Genomic DNA, 23,137 nt, shown 5'->3' on the forward strand with positions numbered 1-23,137 from the left:
AGACCAGAAAGAAAAAGGATTGGAGGGACATACACTAAGTTCAAAGAGAAAAAGTAACTGCCAATCCTAAATCCATTTAAAAATGTTCTCTCTCTCTTTAGAAAAAATATTTCTTCCAAGCTGAAAGCCCCATTATATGCAGTGGAATGGAACCTTAGCTTATTCTCAGGTTGAGTCAAAAGTGTAAACCAGGAATTCAAAATATACATAAATACTTAACCTGAATATGGAAGGAAAGTCTCCAGTTAAGTGAAAGCTGTGCATTTGAAAGTTCCCAATTACTATCCCTCATTCTTTTAGTAAATACAACTCAGGGGCAGCTTAAAAGGAAATTTAAAAAAGTCTAGATTCCCAAAGGATTTATAGTCTCTCATTAGATATTCACTTATTTAGGCAAATAAATAACCAAGTGATAGATATCAAATTGAATCAACAAACAGAAGCAATTAAATAGTATATGATATAATATATTATAAAATATTTTCCCACATGTGTACCACGGTTGAAATTATAAACAAAATAAAAAAATAGATTACCAGAGTCCATAATTTTGTTCTGAACTTTAGTTATAAAAAAGATAGAAAAGTCTTTATTTATGTATTAAGTTACAGTTAAAGAATGTGCAAAAATATAAGCAGATACCAGTATCTATCTTATTTCGAACTGAACTTGAACTATCTTTGGACCTAATCCAGGGAAATTATTTTTAAAACAGTGAAGAATCTTATTTTTATTTATTTATTTATTTATTTATTTATTTATTTATTTATTTATTTAATTTACAAACCCTTGTGTCGAGGGCTGACTTTCAAAAGATCGCAGCGAGAAGAAGAATCTTATTTTTAAAGGGACTTGAATCCTTCCCCCTTGGTTAAACTATTAGAAAAAGATACTAGAAATGTAATGTACAATAGGATGACTATGGCTAACACTGCTGTATGATACAGAGGAATGTTGTTAAGAAAGTAAATCCTAAGAGTTCTCATCATGAGGAGAAAAAGTTTTCCCTTTCTTTTTTCTTTTTTTCTTTTTATTGTATCTATGAAAAGATGGATGTTAGCTGAGTTTATTGTGGTGATCATTTCACTATATATGTGAGTGAAATCATAATGGCTTGTAAACCTTAAACTGTACATATTTGATGTACATCAAATATTTCTCAATAAAAAGTTTTTATATGTTTGAGTTGGATCAACAATCCATGAACTCACACATGTATATAAAAGGATCAACAGAGGCTGTCAAATATGTAGCTGCAAAGTATCATATTAGTGTTTGCTCAATAAGGGTAGAATTTTTGATGTAATGTGGCACCAAACATACTGCTAACATTCATTGTGAAAATACTATCACTTAAATAACATAACAATTTAAACATTTTCTATTAAACAGTAGCCGTTTTCTAATTAAAATATATTACATATTAATATTATTTAATAATATTAGCATTATTAGCATTAAATATTAGCTAATTTATAATATTTCAGACTGATGTGTTTTGGTGAGGTATTGCATGAATCATCAATTCTTGCTGAGACCTTTTTTCTTTTCTGTCGGCAACTATTTTACTGCTCCCAAGAACTTCAATTCCTAATCCCACTTTTAATATATTGAAAAGTCCAAATATAATAAAAGCATTACACTGAAAAAAATTCTTGTTTTCTCAAAGAAATTCTATATTTGCAACAAATTGGGAAGTCCCCCTACCTTTAATATGTAAGTATAGATTATGGCCTTAGATTATAAACCATTAAAGGATTATAAAAGGTTATTGCCTAATTTTAGCACAAATAAATTTAGAAGCAAAAAATCCTGACAAATCATTCTCCATGTTTCTTCTTGTCCTTTTTTTCAGATGCATAAATTTTACACAACTATAATCATACCATAGGCACAACTGTGCCTTTCATTGAAAGGTATGTAATAAGCAATTATCAATGGTGTATAACAAATATTTTCAATGGATGTATTCCACTGAATTGGTGTGCTGTAATTTAATTATTGCCATTAAAAAGAAAAAGCAATGGTGTCCATATTTAAAATGCTTAGAAGAGTATCTGGTATATCCAGTTAAGTTCTGCATTAGTGTTGGCTTTCATTATTGTCATTATTATTGTTATCACTGCAATTGTTCTTAAAGTACTGAAAAAAATAAAACTCAAAAAGAATAAATGAGATATAAAAGTATTCAAATTGAATGGATACATAAACAGTTAACCTTGAACAATGAGGTTAGGGGTGCTGACCCCCCTGTGCAGTTGAAAATCTGCATATAACATTTTTTTCATTTTCCAAATTTTTATTTAAATTCCAGTTGGTTAACATACAGTATAATAGTAGTTTCAGGCATAGAACTTAGTGATTCATCACTTACATACAACATCCAGTGCTAATCACAAGTGCCCTCCTTTAATTTTTTTTGAGTAGGCTCCATACCCAAAGTGGGGCTTAAACTCAGGACCCTAAGATCAAGGGTCATATGCTCTACCGACTGAGCCAGCAAGGTGCCCTAAGTGCCCTCCTTAATCCCCATCACCTATTTCCCCTATCCCTCTACCCACCTCCCCTTTGGTAACCCTCAGTTTGTTCTTTGTAGTTAAGAGTCTATTTCTTGGTTTGCCTCTCTTCCCCCACCCCTCTCCATGTTCATTTGTTTTGTTTCTTAAATTTCACGTATGAGTGAAATCATATGTTATTTGTCTTTCTTTGACTCACTTATTACGTGTATAACTTTTGACTCCCTAAAAACCTAACTACTAATAGCCCACTGCTGACCAAAAGCCTTACTGATAACATAAAGTCAATTAACACACATTTTATATGTTATATTTATTATATACTCAATTATTACAATAAAGCAGGCTAGAGCAAAGAAAATGTTATTAAGAAATCATAAGGAAGAGTAAATACATTCACAGTACTGTACTGTATTTAAAAAAAATCTGTATACAATAGACCCATGCAGTTCAAATCCTTCTTGTTCAGGGGTCACCTGTATACTCTTGTGAAATCCAAGAGAATCAACAAAAAAGATACCAGAAATAAAAAAGAACTTTTGTAAGTTAGAGCTATAAAATCAATTTATAAAAAATCCAAACTTTTATGAAAATAGTAACTTTTTAGAAAACATAATGTAAGAAAATTATAAAGTATAGCTAATACTTAGTAAACATTTGTTAAGTGCCAGGCACTGTTGCAAATACCTTAAATTTATCATATTTATTCATTACCTCTTCAAAACTACCTTATTCATCAAATCTAAGACAACATCTACTGTAGGACACATAATTTCAAAGATATTAAAATATGGAAAACGTGTGTCTTATGATCAGTAAAATTCAGTATTATCATCCCTAGTTTATTTTATTTTTTTAGCAATTTTATTTATTTTAGAGGGGAGAGAGGGAGCACATGTGCACAAATGGGGGGTAGGGGTAGAGGGACAGAGAGAGAGAGAATCTCAAGTAGACTCCACACTGAGTGCAGAGCCTGACAGGGGCCTTGATCCCACCTGAGATCATGACCTGAGCTGAAATCAAGAGTTGGATGCTCAACTGACAGCGCCACCCACGTGCCCCATATTATCTCTATTTTAAAGAAGGAGAAATTGGGACAAGAGATCAGAAAATTTGTTCAAGGGTGGTCAACGTGAAGGTGGAAGGCAGCCTGATTCACTTTCTATTTCTGGGTACACATAAATCAAACTTTTTTCTAAATTAACCTTGTATCCAGAAACTTTACAAAACTTAGCATTAATTCTAAGAAGTTCGTATATTTGTTTTACATTTTCTATTTATACAGTTATAATCTGCAAATAATAATACTTTTATTTCTTCCTTTCCCTAACATACATTTATTTATTCTCCACTGGTTGAACAGAAGTGATGATTTCAAGCATCCTTATTGTGTCTTTAAACTCAAATGAAAAGATTTCATCAGTTCATAATGAAGTATGATGTTTGCTGCATTTTTGCAATGGTTATATGTTTTTGTCTTTGTTATTCTGTTAATATGGTAAATTCATTGACTGATTTCCAGTTGTTAAATCAGCCCTGCATCTTTAGAATAACCCAATTTGGTCATGATGCAGTATTCATTTTATATCTCACAGGTTCAATTTGATAATGTTTTATGAAGGATTTAAAAATCTGTGTTCTTTGTTTCAGAGGTACAGGTCTGTGATTCAACAGTCTTACACAATTCACAGCACTCACCATAGCACATACCTCCCCAGTGTCACCCAGCTACCCCATCCCTCCCACCCCCCACCACTCCAGGAACCCTCAGTTTGTTTCCTGAGATTAAGAATTCCTCATATCAGTGAGATCATATGAAACATGTCTTTCTCTGATTGACTTATTTCACTTAGCATAATACCTTCTAGTTCCATCCACGTCATTGCAAATGGCAAGATTTCATTTTTTTGATGGCTGCATAATGTTCCAGTGTGTGTGTGTGTGTGTGTGTGTGTGTGTGTGTGTGTATATATATATATATATATATATATATATATACCACATCTTCTTTGTCCATTCATCTGTCGATGGACATCTTGGCTCTTTCCATAGTTTGGCTATTGTGGACATTGCTGCTATAAACATTGGGGTGCATGTACCCCTTCAGAACACTACATTTGTATCTCTGGGGTAAATACCCAGTAGTGCAATTGCTGGGTTGTAGGGTAGCTCTATTTTCAACTTTTTGAGGAACCTCCATACTATTTTCCAGAGTGGCTGCACCAGCTTGCATTCCCACCAACAGTGTAGGAGGGTTCCCTTTCTCTGCATCCTCGCCGACATCTGTTGTTTCCTGACTTGTTAATGTTAGCCATTCTGACTGCTGTGAGGTGGTATCTCATTAAGGTTTTGATTTGGATTTCCCTGATGCCAAGCGATGTTGAGTACTTTTTCATGTGTCTGTTGGCCGTTTGGATGTCTTCTTTGGAAAAATGTCTGTTCATGTCTTCTGCCCATTTCTTGATGAGAGATTATGGACTCTGAGAAACAAACTGAGGATTCTAGAGGGGAGGGGGGCGGGGGGATGGGTTAGCCTGGTGATGGGTATTAAAGAGGGCACATATTGAATGGAGCACTGGGTGTTATACGCAAACAATGAATCATGGAACAGTACATCAAAAACTAATGATGTAATGTATGGTGATTAACGTAACAATAAAATTAAATTAAAAACTGTTCTTAAAATTTCTTAATTAAAAAAAATTTTTAAAACTTCTTAATTTCTTAATTATCAGATTTTATTATTTCCATGTATATTTTTTAAAAATATTAGAATCATGAATCAAAGGTAAATATAGATTGAACATATATCAAATATCAGCAAAGATTGACTTTACTCACTAAGTAAAGCTTGTCCAACGCAATCTGAGAGAAGATCCGCTAATGAAAGAACTCTGGAATAAGATGGGGATAGAGATGCAAAAATGGCTAATATCCTACAGGGCAATAACATTCTAACTTTTGGGGTTATTTGTTCTATGTCACAGAAATCATTCACATCCCTACTGGACAAAAATCTGTATGTCAATTAGTAACATCACAGAGTCTAGGCCTTAATCAGTAAATTTTAAACGAAATAAAGTCCATCGCCTAGAGAATTAAATATTATTGTTCAACAACACTCCAGAATAAGATTAGAAGGACATGTGTCATCCACGCTGAAACATTTTCAACAGAAATGTCAGTTATACTTAACAGTAATCTACATTATAAAAACCTCATAAAATGAGTCTCCGATGTTTTTTTGAAAAGTTTATATAAAAATGGCAATTTTTCCCTTATATGCTTGGAAAAATTTACAAATGAAGCTATTTAGACCTGGAAATGTGTGGTTTTTAGTAATAAATTTAGTTTATCTAGTATAAAGGACTATTCAGATTTGGTGTATTTTTCTGGTGTCAGTTTTTTTTTTTAGAATTTTTCCAATTCATCTAGGTTTTCAAGTTTACTAGCATAAAGTGATTGGCAATATCCTCTTTTTTTCCTTTTAACGTCTGAATGAACCATAATGATGTCTTCCTTTTAAGAATCCTGGTACTGTTTACAGTTGACCCTTGAACAACATGGGGTGGGGGCTGGAAGCACCAACCCCTTGTGCAGTTGAAAATCCACATATAACTTTTGACTCTCCCAAAACTTAACAGTCATTTAACACATATTTTGTATGTTATATGTATTATATACTGTATTCTTACAATAAAGTAAAATACAGCAAAGGAAATGTTATTAAGAAAATCATAAGGAAGAGAAAATACATTTATAGTAGTGCACTGCACTCATGGAAAAAAAAATCCATGTTCAAGTGGATCCGTGCAGTTCAAACCTGTGTTGTTCAAGGGTCAGCTATATTGATGCCTTTGCTTTCATTTCAGTGTTGCCAAGTAGTAATCAAATTTAGTCATTTCCAAGAATGAACTGTTGGCTCTGGTGACCTCTTTATTATATGTTTATATTCTATTTAGTTTCTTTTAAAAACTTTATTATTTTTGTTTCTTTGGGTTAAATTGATATTTTTTATCTAACTTCTTATGATGATTGCTTAGCTTATTGATTTTCAGCCAACCTTCTTATCTAATATATATATAGAACATATATATATTTGAAACTATAAATTTCTTTAAAAATTATTGCTTTAATGTTATTTCACAATTTTGATATATCAAAATTTTCATTAGCAATTTGTTAAAGAAATTATTAAGTTCCTTTGGGATTTTTTCTTTGTGTCATGGATTACTTAGAAATTTATTGTTAATTTCCCCATATATGAAGATTTTTCAATCTCTCTTTTTTTTAAAAGATTTTTATTTATTTGAGAGAGAGAGTGCATGAGCAGGGAGGAGGTGCATGAGCAGGGAGGAGAGGCAGAGGGAGAGGGAGAAGGAGGCTCCCCGCTGAGCAGGCAGCACGATGTGGGACTCAATCCCAGGACTCTGGGATCATGACCTGAGCCAAAGGCAGACACTTAACTGAGCCACCCAGGCACCCCTCCATCTCTCTTTTTTTTAATTGTGGTTAAAAACGTGCAACATAAAATTTACTATCTTACCATTTTTTTTTAAAGATTTTTTATTTATTCATGAGAGACAGAGAGAGAGAGAGAAGCAGAGGGAGAAGCAGGCTCCCAAGAAGCAGGGAGCCCGATGCGGGACTCAATCCCAGGACTCTGGGATCATGACCTGAGCCAAAGGCAGACACTTAACTGACTGAGCCACCCAGGCACCACTCCATCTCTCTTTTTTTTAAATTGTGGTTAAAAACATGCAACATAAAATTTACTATCTTACCATTTTTAATGGTACAGTACAGCCCTGTTAACTATATACATATTGTTGTGCAACAGATCTCTAGAGCTTTTTCATCTTGCAACACTGATATACACTGAGTATATACTTACTGAAGAAATACTCATTTCCCTCTCCCGCCCAGCCCCTGGCAACATATATTATACTCACTGTTTCTAAGAGTTTGAATACTTAAATACCTCAAATAAGTGGAATCATGAAGCAATTGTCTTTTTGTGATTGGCTTATTTCACACAGTATAATAACCTAAAGATTCACCTATGTTGTTGCACATGACAGGACTTCCTTCTTTTTTTAAGGCTGAATAATATTCCAATGTATGTATATATCACTTTTTGTTATCCATTCATCTGTCAATGAACATTTAGGTTGTTACCATATCCCAATTATTATGAATACTGCTACAATGAGTGTGAAAGTACGTATTTCTCTTTAAGACCCTAATTTCAATTCTTTTGGATAAATACCCAGAAGTAGGTTTGCTGGGTCATGTGGTAGTTCTACTTTTAATTTTTTGAGGAACCTCTGTACTTCTTTAATTATACAATGGCTGCATCATTTTACATCCCTACCAAAAGTGCACAAGTGTTTCAATTTCTCCACATCCTTACCATCATTTGGTATTTCTTCTTCTGTTTCTTTCTTTCTTTCTTTTTTTTTTTTTTTTTTTGGATAGTTGCAATCCTAATGAATGAGATATCTCACTGTGGTTTTTATTTGCATATCCCTAATGATTAGTGATGCTGAACATATTTTTATACAGCTGTTGGGCATTTGTATACCTTCTTTGGAGAGATGTATGTTAAAGTCCTTTGCCTACTTTTGTTGTTGGGTTGCAGGGGTTCTTCATATATTCTGGATACTAATATGGTTTGCAAATATTTTCTCCCATTCTGTGTGTTGCTTTTTCACTCTTTTGTTGATTTCTTTGCTGTGCATAAGTTTTTAATTTGGATGTAGTCCATTTGTCTATTCTTGACTTTGCTGTCTGTGCTTTTGGTGTCATATCCAAGAAATCACTGCCAAATCCAATGTCATGAAGATTTTTCCCTATGTTATCTTTTTGGAGTTTTACAGTTTTAGGATTTATGTTTAGGTCATTAGCCCATTTTGAATTAATTTTTGCAAATGGTGCTAGGGAAGGGCCCAAATTTATTCTTTTGTATATGGATATACAGTTTTTTCAACACAATTTGTTGAAAATAGTATGCTTTCCCTATTGTGTAGCCTTGGTACTCTTGTTGAAGACATTTGACCATATACATGAAGGTTGATTTCTGGGCTCTCCATTCTGTTCTATTTGTCTACATGTCTGTCTTTATGTTGGTACCATACCGTTTTAATTACTGTAGGTTTGCAATATTTTCTTAAATTAGTAAATGTAAAGCATTGTTTTTTTCAAGATTATCTGGGCTATTTGGGGTCCTTTGAGATTGCATATGAATTTTAGGCTGGTCTTTTCTATTTCTGCAAAATAATAATTAAAAAAGCAATTGGGATTTTAATAGGGATTGCATTAAATCTGTGGATTGCTCTGGGTAGTGTGGATAATTCGACAATATTAAGTCTTCCAACATTTGAACATGGACTGTCTTACCATTTGTTTGTGTCTTCTTTATTTTTTTCAACATTTTTTGGTAGCTTTTAGTGTATAAGCCATTTACCTCCTTGGTTAAGTTTATTCCTAAGTATTTTATTATTTTTGAGGCAATTGTAAATAAGACTGTTTTCTTAATTTCCTTTCAGATTATTGTTAGTGTTTAGACATGCAACTGGCTTTTTTGTGTTGCAACTGGTTTTGTATCTTGAAACTTTGCTGAATTCATTTATTAGTTCTAACAATTTTTTTGAGTGGAATCCTTAAGGTTTTCTACATATAAGATCATATCATCAACCAGAGAAAATTTTACTTCTTCCTTGCTGACTTGTATGATTTTGTTTCCTTTCTTATCTAATTGCTCTGCCTAGAACTTCTAGTACTATATTGAATAGAAATGGTGAGAGATGGCCTTGTCTTTTTCCTAATCTTAGGGGAAAGTATTCAGCTTTTCACCATTGAGAATAATGATAGCTTATGGGCTTTCATTTATCGTTTTTATTATGTTGAAGTAATTTCCTTCTAATTTTAGTTTGAGTGTTTTCATCATGAAAAGGTGTTGAATTTATTAAATGCTTTTTCTGTATCCAGTGAGTCAAGTAGTTACTGTCCTTTAATGTGATATATTGTTTGAGTTTCATATGCTGAACCATCTTTGCATTACATGAATAAATCTCGCTTGGTCACAGTGTATAATTCTTTTATTTTATTATTTATTTTTTAGAGGTAAATTTGGCTATTTTATTTTTTTTGGAGGTAAATTTGGATCTTTATTTTTTTTTTAATTATGTTAGTCACCATACAGTACATCATTAGTTTTTGATGTAGTTTTCCATGATTCATTGTTTGCGTATAACACCCAGTGCTCCATGCAGTACGTGCCCTCCTTAATACCCATCACTGGGCTAACCCATCCCCCCACCCCCTCCCCTCTAGAACCCTCAGTTTCTTTCTCAGAGTCCACAGTCTTTCATGGTTCGTCTCCCCCTCCGATTTACCCCACCTTCATTTTCCCCTTCCTTCTCCTAATGTCCTTCATGCTATTCCTTATGTTCTTTTAATGTATTGTGGAGTTCAGTTTGCTTATATTTTGTTGAGGATTTCTGTATCACTATTCATCAGAGATACCAGACTATAGTTTTCTTTTCTTGTAGTATCTTTGCCTGATTCTGTGCCAGCTTCATAAAATGAGTTTGAAAGTGTTTCCTCCTCTTCACTTTTTTGGAAGAGTTTAGGAAATCATGTTAATTCTTTAAATGTTTGGTAGAATTTTTAGTGAAGCCCTCTGGTTCAGGGCTTTTCTTTGTGGGGAAGTTTTGATTACTGATTTAATCTCCGTGCCAGATACAGTTCTGCTCAGATTTAAAATTTCTTCATGATTTTGTCTTGATAGGTTGTATATTTCTAGAATTTTATCCATTTCTTATAGGTTATACAATTTGTTGGCATTGTTTATAGTAGTCTCCTATGATCCTTTTTATTTCTGCTACACTAGTTGTTTTCTCTGTTATTTTTTATTTTTGTTGAGTCTTCTACTTAGTTTAGCTAAAGGTTTGTCAATTTTGTTGATCTTTAAAAAAAACTCAGTTTCATGTTTTTTTTTCTATTTTTTCCAATTCTTTCATTTATTTCTGCTTTATTCTTTATTATTTCCTTTCCTCTGCTAGCTTTTGGTTTAGTGTGTTCTTTTTCTAGTTCCTTGAAGTATAAAGTTAGTTGTTGATTTGAGTTCTTTTCTTTTGTTTTCAATGTCTCTGTTCACTTTATAAATTTCCCTTTTGGTACTGCTTTTACTGTATCCTATAAGATTTGATGTTTTTTTTCTTTATTTGTCTTAAGATGTTTTCTAATTTCTTGTGATTTTTTCCTTTGACCCATTGATTGTTCAAGAGTGTAATTTTTGACAGATTTATAAATTTTCTAGTTTTCCGTTTGCTATTGATTTCTAGTTTCATTTCATTATAATTGGAAAAGATACTTGATATGATTTCAATCTTCTTAAATTTATTAAGACTTGTTTTGTGGCCTAACAAGTGATCTGTCCTGGAGAATGCTTCTTGTTTGTTTGAGAAGAATGTGTACTCTGCTGTTATTGGGTAGAGTGCTATTTTTATGTCTTTTAGGTCCAATTAGTCTCTAGTATTGTCCAAGCCTTCTATTTTTTATTAGTATTTTTATTATGTTCAATTAGCCACTGTATAGTACATAATTAGTTTTTGATGTAGTGTTCAATGACTCATTGGTTAAATATAACACCCAGTGCTCATCATTTCTGTTTCTTTATTGATCTTTGAACTGGTTGATCTATACATTATTGAAACAGAGGTATCAAAATCTCTACAATTATGGTGTTACTGTCTATTTCTCACATCAATTATCTCCGTGTTTGCTGTATATATTTGGGTACTCTGCTATTAGGTGCATATTTATTATTATACCTTCCTTGTTAATTGACTTTTTTAAAATATTTTTTTATTATGTTAGTCACCATACAGTACATCATTAGTTTTTGATGTAGTGTTCCATGATTCACTGTTTTTTTTTTTAAAGATTTTATTTATTGAGAGAGAGAGAGAATGATAGAGAGAGCATGCGAGGGAGGAGGGCCAGAGGGAGAAGCAGACTCCCTGCCGAGTAGGGAGCCCGATGCAGGACTCGATCCCGGGACTCCAGGGTCATGACCTGAGCCAAAGGCAGCCGCTCAACCAACTGAGCCACCCAGGCGCCCCATGATTCATTGTTTTTAATCATAATGTTTTTTGTCTCTTGCAACAATTTTTGCATTAAAGTCTATTTATCTGATATATGTATGGAAACTCCTGATTTCTTCTGGTTATCATTTTCATGGAATACCTTTTTCCATCCTTTCACACCCAGTTTATGTATGTCCTTATATCTAATATCTCTTGTAGACAGCATATAGTTGTATTTTATTTTTTTATCCATTTAGTCACTCTGTGTCTTTGATTGAAGAGTTTAATCTATTTACATTTAAAGGAATTACTGATAAAGCAGATTTGTTGTCATTTTGTTATGTCCTGTAGTTATTTTATCATTCCTGTCTTGCAGCTGTTTTGGTGTGTTTTATTAATTTTTGGGGGGTGTGGGCATGCTTTGATTGCTTTCTTACTTTTATGCATCTTCTATAGGTATTTTCTTTGTGGTTACTATGGAAATTACATGAAACACCTTATAGTTATTATAATCTATTTAAACTGATAACAACATCAGTCACATATAAAACTCTATTCCTTTACATTTTTCCCCTTCCATTTTATATTACCAATGTCACAAATTACATCTTTGTATATTTTGTATTCTTTAACATAGTTTTATAGTTATGGTTATTTTTTTATTTTTATTTGTAAAATTCCACACCAGAATTAAAAATAGTTTATACGCCACCATTACAGTTATTATAGGATTCTGTATGTTTATATATTTACATTTATCAGAAAGCTCTACATTTTCATATGCTTGTGTCTTTTTCTTCTTTTTTCTCTTTTCAACTTAAAGAACTCCTTTAGCAATACTTTTATGGAAGGCATGTCTACTGGTAATGGACTCCCTCAGCTTTTGTCTGTCTGGGAAGGTCTTTATTTCTCCTTCCTTTCAACTTTTCTGTATGTTTAAAATTTTCCTTAATAAAATGTTGGGATAAAGCAAATATGAAGTTAAGAAAGTTTCAAATAAAAACTAAGAAAATTTATTACTAGCAGACCCACAACAAAAAACATTCAAGACTTTAACATGAATGTTATTACCTAGAATTAAATATTTGCTTATTTTTTAAATTTTTTAAATTTTTTTTTTAAATTTTATTTTATTATGGTATGTTAGTCACCATACAATACATCATTAGTTTTTGATGTAGTGATCCACAATTCATTGTTTTTGTATAACACCCAGTGCTCCATGCAGTACGTGCCCTCCTTAATACCCATCACCGGGCTAACCCATCCCCCCTCCCCCCTCCCCTCTAAAATCCTGTTTGTTTCTCAGAGTCCATCGTCTCTCATGGTTCATCTCTCCCTCTGATTCCCCCCCCCTTTCAGTTTTCCCTTCCTTCTAATGTCCTCCATGCTATTCCTCATGTTCCACAAATAAGTGAAACCATATGATAATTGACTTTCTCTGCTTGACTTATTTCCCTTAGCATAATCTCCTCCAGTCCCATCCATGTTGATATAAAAGTTGGGTATTCATCCTTTCCGATGGCTGAGTAATATTCCATTGTATATATGGAACACATCTTCTTTATCTATTCATCTGTTGAAGGGCATCTTGGCTCTTTCCACAGTTTGGCTATTGCGGACATTGCTGCTATGAACAATGGGGTGCATATGGCTCTTCTTTTCACTACATCTGTGTCTTTGGGGTAAATACCCAGAAGTGAAATTGCTGGGTCACAGAGTAGCTTTATTTTTAATTTTCTGAGGCACCTCCACACTGTTTTCCAAATTTATTTCTTGAGGAAACAAATTATAGTGAAATGGACAAACCATAAACATACCATCAATGAATTTTGATGAATGAATTATTGTCATCCTAAAAGTATCCTCACTTTTATGTCTGAGGGATATTTTTGCTGGGCACAGAATTCTAGGATGACAGTTATTTTCATTTTGTATTACCAAATATATGATTCATTGTTTGGGTTTCCTTTTTTTTTTTTTTCCCGTTTAAAAATTAGGTTTTATTCTAATAGTTGCTTCTTTGAAAGTAGCCTGTTTTTAACACATTTTAAATGTTTTCAATTTCTTTACTTTGCCTTTTGTTTGTAGCAGTGTTATCATCATATGACTAAATATGGATTTTTTATTTAGCTTAGGGTTCATAAAACCTCTTGAATCTGTACCTTGGTGTGTTTCATCAACTTTGGAAAGTTCTCAGCCATTATCTTTTGAAATATTGCAACTTTCCCATTATCCCTCTCCTTTCTTTCTGACACTAATTACATGTATTCTAGACCACTTCATTGTTTCTACTTCTCTTAATCTCTAATGTATACTTTCTATCTTTGTTTCTCTCCATGTTTCATTCTTAATATTTTCTCTTGAACTTTTTTTCCAATTTACTGAATCACTCTTTGGCTGTATCTATAGGCTTCTCACAAGCTCATTACCACTATCTCCCATATGACCAAAAAGTCTGGTCTTATTACTCTCAATCTGGTTTAAATCTGTCACCATGGAAACCCAGGATTCTCATACTATGCTTATTCCATAAAATCGGATCCCCATTTCTATGGACAGTGAGGCAACTTTCTCACTGTTCCCCTTTTTTTATACATTAATTTATTTGTCTCGTTCCATCTTCATGAAGGAAATGATTTTTGAATGTTTAGCTCACTACTGCATCCCTAGTGCTAGGCATATAGATGTAAGCACTCAATAAATGTGTGTTAAATAAGTGAGCAGTATTCCACTTTTCTAAGAAATCACCAAAGTGAAACTTTATAAAAACATCAGAAACTTTATTTTTAAAACAACAATGATAATAACAATAACAAGCTGCATACAAGTGCTTAACAGCTAAATAAATAGTAGGGCAAAATATATAGTCAACTACAATTTGAAAGGAGAGGAGAAAATCAATTGATTGGTTATTTTTATTATCTTCCTCTAAACTGATAGGTCCACCACAGATTTTGGATTAAAAAACACTTTTCCACTGTCCAGTTTGATCCTCTCGACACAGTGGTATTTTGTTACTACTACTGAAATCCATATATTAGGGACAGAAATGAGTCAAGTAGCCCTCTAAATTTGAGTGAATCTGATGCTTGATTTATTACTCTGCTCCAATGACCATTTGCAGCAGCAGTGACTTAGTGCCCAAGGCCAAAATCTCTCTGAATCTCAAGTTATATCATTGAGGTTTGTAGAATTAGGATTTAAAGCTTGTGAAATGCTTTGCTCCCTCTTACCAAATCATTTTTCTGCTCTGTAGCTTGAAGACAAAGGTGGGGGAGAGGGTGGGGTAGAAAAGCTGCACTGAACACGAATGTTGGTGAGTAAAAATCATCATTCATCTTCCTTCTTCCTTTGTCCCTTCTGTAAGGAAATATTTTTGAAGTGGCATAAAGACAATGGCAATGTATCTCTTCGAGTTTATACATGTTGCTATGAGTGGTGAGAGCAAATTCCCATGCATAACAAACTCAAGAGGCCTGCCATCTGAATGCTTCTGGTCCTCTTTTATATTTATTTATTTATACACATATATAGAAATCTTTTTTTTATACACATATATAGAAATCTTTATACACATATATATAAATATTTATACACATATATAGATAAATCTATGGAAAGTTTTAAAGGGCCCTAGTATATATCTTTCCACCTAGACTACAAGAGTGTTGTAGAATAACATTTAAATATTTGTTTAGCACTGGAACTCACTACACCATCTCCACCTCCTGTAGTTAATTTTCTTAATCAAATTTTAAATTTACATGCATTCGCTCATTGTAAGAAGTCACAAATTACAGATATGTAAGTATTAAGCTTTTCTGTTTTTCTTCTTCAGGCCCCTTGCCCCCAAGATAGCCAATATTATCACTCTGGTTATTACGTGCCCACCGTTACCATCCTCATTCAAATATAAATGAATATATAAGCTCCTTGACTCCATCAGTATTTTTCAGAAAAATAGGATCATATCCTATACCTCACTCTAGACAGACTAGATATCTGTCACTGTAATCATGATGCTGGGAATAATGACTACCTGTAATAACTTTGATTTGAACTTAGAAATAAAATTACTTTGTAATTTGTTGTCATTTATAGTGAATTCCATGGGGGGCTAACAGTTTTTTAAACAGAGTTAAGTGCTCATAGGTATTTGTTAGATTGAAGCAAAAAATAAAAGCACAGAGACAGTTTAATGCTATAAAGTTTTTCAAGGTATTTGATGGTATTTCTGAAATAAAGCAAAATAAAATGAAAAGAGCCAAGAATGGGCTATGAGACTATGACATCTTTAAAAGCTACAACTTCTAGGAATGGGGGCTTTTACAATCATGTAAAATATACAATTGTCCCATGAGATTATTTCAACAAAAATCAAAATTAAGTACTAAGCAATAGTAGGCCATTAATAAAATTGGGGCTAAATTTCTGTGAATCTGTTTCTTTAAAAATGCAGTGGCTTTGTCAACAAGTAATTTGAAATATTATTTCCCATAAAGCTGTTTGGAAAATCTAAACAACTACATAAGAAAGAAAAAGCTTGTGAATTGTGGAAAGTAAAAGTCTTGATTCTTCTGTTAAAGGTTATGCATTTTAATATGATCTTTTAGCTGATTTATGTAAAGCTTTGTATTTTTCATTTTCTCAAGCCTGTCACTGCAGTGATGTATGGTACATTTTAGCATCAAGTTTGCCATAAGCAATAAAGTCAAGGCCCCAAAGAAATTTTAATATATTTCCCCATTTTTAACCTGGAGCTTTCCATTATTCAGTTATTTTGTTTGGGATCCTCTGTTTAGTTGACATAAGTTTTATACTCACATAAATAACTTTACAATTTTGACTTAAAGATAAAATTTAAATATTAATTATTAGATAGGTAAGTTTATGGGTCATCATATGTAAAGTGAAAATCTTAGTGATAACTTAAATTTTACACTAACAACCTGTCTAAAGGTTGTATTTTACATTCTAGTTTACTTTAAGAGTATTTTTCTCTAACACCAAGATGAAAGAAAAATGAACGAGAAAGTGACTTTCATTAAATGGTATGCAACATGAAAAGGAAGGATATGTCTATAAAATTCTGTAAGAAGAAAAAATGAAGAAAATAACAATCATTTACAAATTCAAAAATCTTATTCCAGAACCAAGAGCTGTTACAGAGAGTAGAAAAATGAAAAAAGGAACAGTCTTGAAGAAAGTTACAACCTAGTGGAAATAAGTCCTTAAATATTATAACATAAAGCTGATTATTTGTCACAAGAAAGGAAGAAACAAAGTGTTACAACAGTTCATCTGATGTGGCTAAATGTATGAGTATTTGAGTTCAAGCTTGCATCATAGGCAGGTTGTAAACAGTAAAAGGAAATGGAGAAAGGAAGACAGAGAAGATAGAATAAGCAAAGGCAAGTGAGGAGAGAAGAAGAAGGCACAGTAAGGGAGTATCTATCCAATGGTTCTGTACTACTGGAGCAAAGGATACACGTAGAGGGTTCCTGAGAGCAAGTCTGAGAAAGGATGTTATGGTACCATGTTATACAATCTTCAATTAATGTCTAAACATCTTGTTTATTTAGAAAACAATGCAGCTGTATTATGGATTTTTGTGCAGAGACATAAAATCAATATGGCAGTGGAACAGAATATAGGGATAATGAAAGCAAGGAGTTCACTTAAAGAGGCTGTATGTTATCCAAGAGTTTGGGCAAGATATGACTTTAACTAGAGAGATGGGCATGGAGATGGAATGGTGTAAAACATATATTAAAGAATTAGCATGTAAAGAATTAGATAACCAACTGAATGTCATGGTAAAGGAGAGACAGCTGTAATAGATGATGCCAATATTCTGTTCCTGAGTTACTAGGGGGAAAACAGTTGTATTAAAGAACAAAAACAGGCAGAAAGTAAACTTGGAGGGGAAAATGAGTTCAAGGCTTGTACACAATGAACTTGATACATATTGGCAGTGATGCCCAGCAGCGGGTCAGAAATAAGGATCTAGAGATAAGGAGAAAGTGTAGCTATCAGCAGAAAAACCAGAAAGAGAGTGACTTTAGAATCATCTGCATAGAGCTGAAATGTAGATTGTGGGAGAAGACAAAATCCCAGAGACAGAAAATGTGGAAAATGAAAAAAAATGGAACCTTAAAAAGAACTTGGGGTTATATACATTTGTTGAAGGTAAGAAGCAGAGAAACTACTGAAGGACATAGAAGAAATCTTGAGCGAGTAGAAGTCATAATGGTACAGAGACATATAACCATTACAGGGGAATTTTTCAAGGAGATGGTGGACAATATTATCAAGGAAAAGGATTAATTAAAGATTATGAAGATTGAGAAAACATCAACAGCAGTTCATCAAAGTAACCGAGGTCAAGCTAGATTGCAAATGTGTTATAGAATGAATTGAAATTAAAGGAATTTAGGGAACAGATACAGATTTTCAGAGTGATATTCACAGTACTACATTCTACATCTCACTGTTATCTGGGGTGGAATGTTAATTTACTATGAATTTGAAATAGCAATGTGATTTTGATAAAACATGTGAAAAGGATCTGTATTTTTGTCCTCTAGCATTTATTTATCTTTCTTTTGGAAACCATAGTTTGTGCTCCCTCTAGACAATACCCTTCTCTATTCCCTGAGTGAGGTCTGGAGTAAAGATGGTGACTTAGCCCAACCTTTGCCCAAGTCACTGAGATGCAATGGGATTTCTGGGAAAGAAACTCTCACTGTTTCCCTCTGGTTCCACACTAAGAATGTCATATCAAAGCTTGTCATTTGCAAAAAACAAAAAAGGTCTAAAGGAGGCAACATTTAACATAAGTTATAATAATGAAGACAAGTAAAATGTCTTAGCAAAACTAACAAAAGAAATCACAGAACTAAATAAATAAATTGAGAGATATTACATGATCATGGGTAGAAAGACAATATTGTCAAGATGTCGGTTTTTTTCTAATTTGGTCTACAGCTTCAATGCAATCCCAATCAAAATGTCAGCAAGTTACAAACTGATTCTAATATTTATATGGAAAGACTCAGAATAGTCTGAAGACAGAATAGTCAACAAAGTATTGAAGGAAAAGAATAGTCAGAAGGCTGACATTAATGACTTCAAGACAAACTATAACGCTATAGTAATTAAGACATTGTGGTATTGATAAAAGAATAGACAAACAGAGCAATAGAACAGACTAGAGAGTCCAGAAACAGAGCCACACAAATATAGTTAGCTGATCTTTGGCAAAGGAGCAATGCAAATAATGGGGAAAAGATAGTCTTTTCGACAAATGGTGCCAGAACAGCTATACTTCCACATACAAAAAAATGAATCCAGACACAGTCCTTATACTTCTTTATAAAAATTAACTCAAAATGGAACATAGACCCAAATGTAAAATGTAAAACTATAAAACTCCTAGAAGATAACATAAAAGAAAATCTAGATGACCTTTGGTTTGATGATGACTTTTTAGATACAATATCAAAGGCATGATATATGAAAAAAATAATTAATAATTCATTAAAATTAAAACTTCTGCTCTATAAAGGTCAGTGACAAGAGAGTGAGAAGACAGCCACAGACTGGTAGAAAACATTTGCAAAAGACATAGCTGATAAAGAACTATCCAAAATATACAACGAGCTCTTAAAACTCAATAATAAGAAAATAAACAACTCAATTAAAAAATGAGCAAAGATCTGAACAGACACTTCACCAAAGAAGATATAGGAATGGGCAAATAAGCATATGAAAAGATGTTCCACATCAAATGCATTCAGGAAAATGCAAATTTAAAACAAGATAACACTGCACACCTATTAGAATGGCACAAGTCCAAAGTATTGACAATACTGAATACTGATGAAGATGTAGAGCAACAGGAATTCTCATTCATTGCTGGTGGGAATATAAAATTGTACAGCCACACTGGAGGACAGTTTGGTAGTTTCTTACAAAACTAAACATAGTCCTAACCATATGATCTGGCAATCACACTCCTTGGTATTTACCCAACGGAGGTGAAGACAAAATCCTGCACATGGATATTTTTAGCAGCTTTACTTATAATTGCCAAAACTTAGAAGCAACCAAGATGTTCTTTGGTAGGTGAATGAGAAATAAACTGTGGCACATCCAGACAATGGAATATTACTCAACACTTAAAACTTATGGAAAGACATGGAAGAAGTTAAATGCATATTTCTAGGTGAAAAAAGCCAGTGTGAAAAGGCTACACATTGTATGACTGCAATTATATGACATTCTGGAAAAGGTAAAACTATAGAGACTGTAACAAGATCAGTGGCTACCAGGGGTAAGAGGGAAAGAAAGGATGAATAGGCAGAGCACTGAGGATTTCTAGGGCAGTGAAACTATTTTGTATGATGCCATAATGGTGGATATATGTCACTATACATTTGCTCAAACCCACCGAACGTGCAATATTAAGAGTAAGCCATAATGTAAACTATGTACTTTGATAAAGATGTGTCAACGTGGGTTCATCGACTGTAATAAATGTACCACTCTGGCACCAGAAGATGACAGTGGGGAAGGCTGTGCATGTGTGAGGTCTGGGGGGCATATGGGAACTCTGTTCCTTCTGCTCAATTTTTCTGTGAATCCAAAATTGTTGTAAAAAATTAAGTCTATTCAAAATAAAGTTGTCTATGGTCAGCACGGATAGTACCAAAAAATTGTGGTTTTTTTTGTAAGTTGGCTATTGTAGGTAATGCTGCTATAAACATGGAGGTGCATGTATCCCATTGCATTACTATTTCTGTATTCTTTGGGTAAATACCCAGTAGTGAGATTGCTGGATTGCAGGGTAGTTCTATTTTTAACTTTCTGGGGAACCTCCACACTGTTTTCTAGAGTGGCTGCACCGGTTTGCATTCCCACCAACATTGCAAGACAGTTCCCCTTTCTCCACATCCTTGCCGATATCTGCTGCTGCTTGTGTGATTTCAGTCATTCTAACAGGTATGAGGGGATATCTCATTGTAGTTTTGATTTGCATTTCCCTGATGATGAGTGATGTTGAGCATTTATTCATGTGTCTGTTGGCCATCTGTATGTCTTCTTTGGAGAAACGTCTGTCCATGTCTTCTGCCCTTTTTTTAACTGGACTGTTTTTTGGGTGTTGAATTTTGTAAGTTCTTTATATAGTTCAGATACTAACGCTTTATCAGATATGTCATTTGCAGATATCTTCTCCCATTCCTTAGGTTGCCTTTTAGTTTTGTTGATTGCTCCTTTTGCTGTGTAGAAGCTTTTTATTTTGATGAAGTCCCAGTAGTTTATTTTTGCTCTTATTTATTCCCTTGCCTTAGGAGCTTTTATCTAGAAAGAAGCTGCTACGGCCGATGTCAAAGAGGTTATTGCCTGTGTTCTCATCTAGGATTTCTGTGGTTTCAGGTCCCACAATTAGGTCTTTAGTCTATTTTCAATTTAATTTTGTCTATGGTGTAAAAAAGTGGTCCAGTTTCATTCGTTTGCATGTTGCTGTCTAATACTATTTGTTGAAAAGACCTTTTTCCACTGGATATAAAAATTGCATTTTTCATTGTTATAAAACAATCAGTAAGATTTAATGATATTCTTCCTGATTGTCCAATACTATTGATAAAATGAATACTATATCGAAACAAAAATGACAAGTCATGCCAGTACCCAGTAGAATAAACTTGATTGGCTAACTAAAGTGACTGCCTTTTCATTCTCATTTTCAAATGATCTGCATCATTCTATAATTGGCAGAGAGGAGAGCAGGAAAGAGAGAATGAGTACAATAAAACAATGGGATGAAAGTAAATAAATGTTATAGAAATGACAGCTGTAGAGGAAGTAAAAGGGGAAAAAAGGGCACTTACCATGTACAGTCATGGATAGGACATGGTAACTAAAGTCAGAGAAAGTGAATCCTGAGGAAGTCACCAATAATAACGAATGAGACTTTCACATTTCCCCAATTAATCAATGTTTCTATTAACTTCTTCTGATAAAGATATATATTTCTAAGAACAAAAAAAATGCAGAGAAAGAGCTGGATATACTAGCTGAGGAAATGCTATGTAGTTTTCTTCATACAGAAATGGTAGCTTAGTAAACAATGTCCAAAAATGTTCTTCAAGAATTATGTATATAATTAGATGTTCTGTAGTTGTCAGGCACTGGGGACACCTAAAAGAAAAAAAAAAAAGAAGAAGAAGAAGAAGGAAAATGCACCATATTTATTCAGTGTCAGTGAATATTCCACCTTAAAGAAATAACATTCTTTTCTTTAAGAGGGCAAAATGGACTGTGAAAACAAATGAAGTACTAAAACAACAAGGTGAACAATGAGCTATTTAGGTAAAGCTGAGCATACAATGCATACAATGGCTGATATGTATAAACAAAAATTCAGTGGTTTTTTACTTTGTGTGTGTGCACATGGCAGCAATAGTAGCAGAGACCTAGAAAGTAAGAGGTTCCTTTCCCTGGGTATGGAGGATGTTTGAATAGTACAGCTTCATTTTCTCGAGGATTACCAGCTTTTTGGGAAAAGGTCACCAATAATCATCTTCTAGCTTAATTCAGTGATCTACTTTCAATCCTGTCTATTCTAATTTTTCTAGACACTGATAACTATTTTCTTCCTTTGGAAACTCTTTTGTCCTGATTTCTGGAGTTACCATTCTTTTCCTTCCTTTGCCAATCTTCATTAAACCTCTTGATTCTTCAGATTCCCCTATCATGCATATATATACATAAAACTAGGCCTCAAGACTTGGTGGCAGAACACCAAAGATGCAGAAAACTTCTTCTAATCCTTTATATTTAAAGTAGCAGACTTTTAAAAAAACTTTATTTAATTCTAGTTAGTTAACATACAGTGCAATATTGGTTTCAGGAGTAGAATTCAGTGATTCATCACTTACATACAACACCCAGTAAGGAGGAGATCTTTAATCAAAGGGTCTAATCCAGATCTTTACCTATTCCACAAGACATCCTTAAATTGACATTCTGCTGTATCTTGACAATCAATGTATTTAAAATAAAACTCTTTATCACACTTTTGTTTCACTTTCCATCTTTCACTTGTACTTCTGTTCTCTTTGATATTTTTGGAAAAGCTCTTATTTCTTCTTTTCCTCCACTCTTAAACTTTGTATAATGAAGCTCCAATTCATTCCTAAACCTTTCCCCTCATGCTTATGTACGATAAACAAATTCTTTTTTTACTAGGTGACTTAATATTTGCTTATATACTGTCCTGTCTTCTCATTGCTTAATGTATGTATGATTCCCTTTTTAACTGAATTGCAAACTCTTCAGAAATGTAATTTCTTAGGCATCATACAGAGTTCTCAAAACCATAAATATCTGCAAAATTCTTAGTTACTGACTGAGGATCTGGGGGAAAAAATCACTAATGATAAAATGACTTTTTTTTTACCCTTTTATCTGTTGTTATAGAATTAAAGATACAGAGCCAATGCCTAAATCCCCATTTTCTCT

The 23,137-nt window shown here is 33.3% G+C and overlaps 1 protein-coding gene across 3 annotated transcripts in view; it reads right to left on the reverse strand.

Moving 5' to 3' along the window:
- Positions 1-14,370: 14,370 nt before the first annotated feature.
- DPH6 (diphthamine biosynthesis 6) overlaps positions 14,371-23,137 on the reverse strand; it is a 196,461-nt gene continuing 187,694 nt past the window's right edge. For 2 of the 3 annotated variants that reach the window (XM_028119555.2, XM_028119556.2), the window contains exon 9: positions 14,371-21,814. In XM_028119555.2, coding sequence (XP_027975356.1) covers positions 21,761-21,814 — 54 coding nt within the window. In that variant the 3' untranslated portion in view covers positions 14,371-21,760. The remainder of the gene's footprint in view (positions 21,815-23,137) is intronic. The other variant, XR_003611734.2, reaches the window with a different exon arrangement.

The sequence above is a fragment of the Eumetopias jubatus genome, unplaced genomic scaffold (assembly GCF_037043125.1).
Source record: "Eumetopias jubatus isolate StellerSeaLion01/CBP00866 unplaced genomic scaffold, mEumJub1_p1.0 scaffold_7, whole genome shotgun sequence".
NCBI lineage: Eukaryota > Metazoa > Chordata > Mammalia > Carnivora > Otariidae > Eumetopias > Eumetopias jubatus.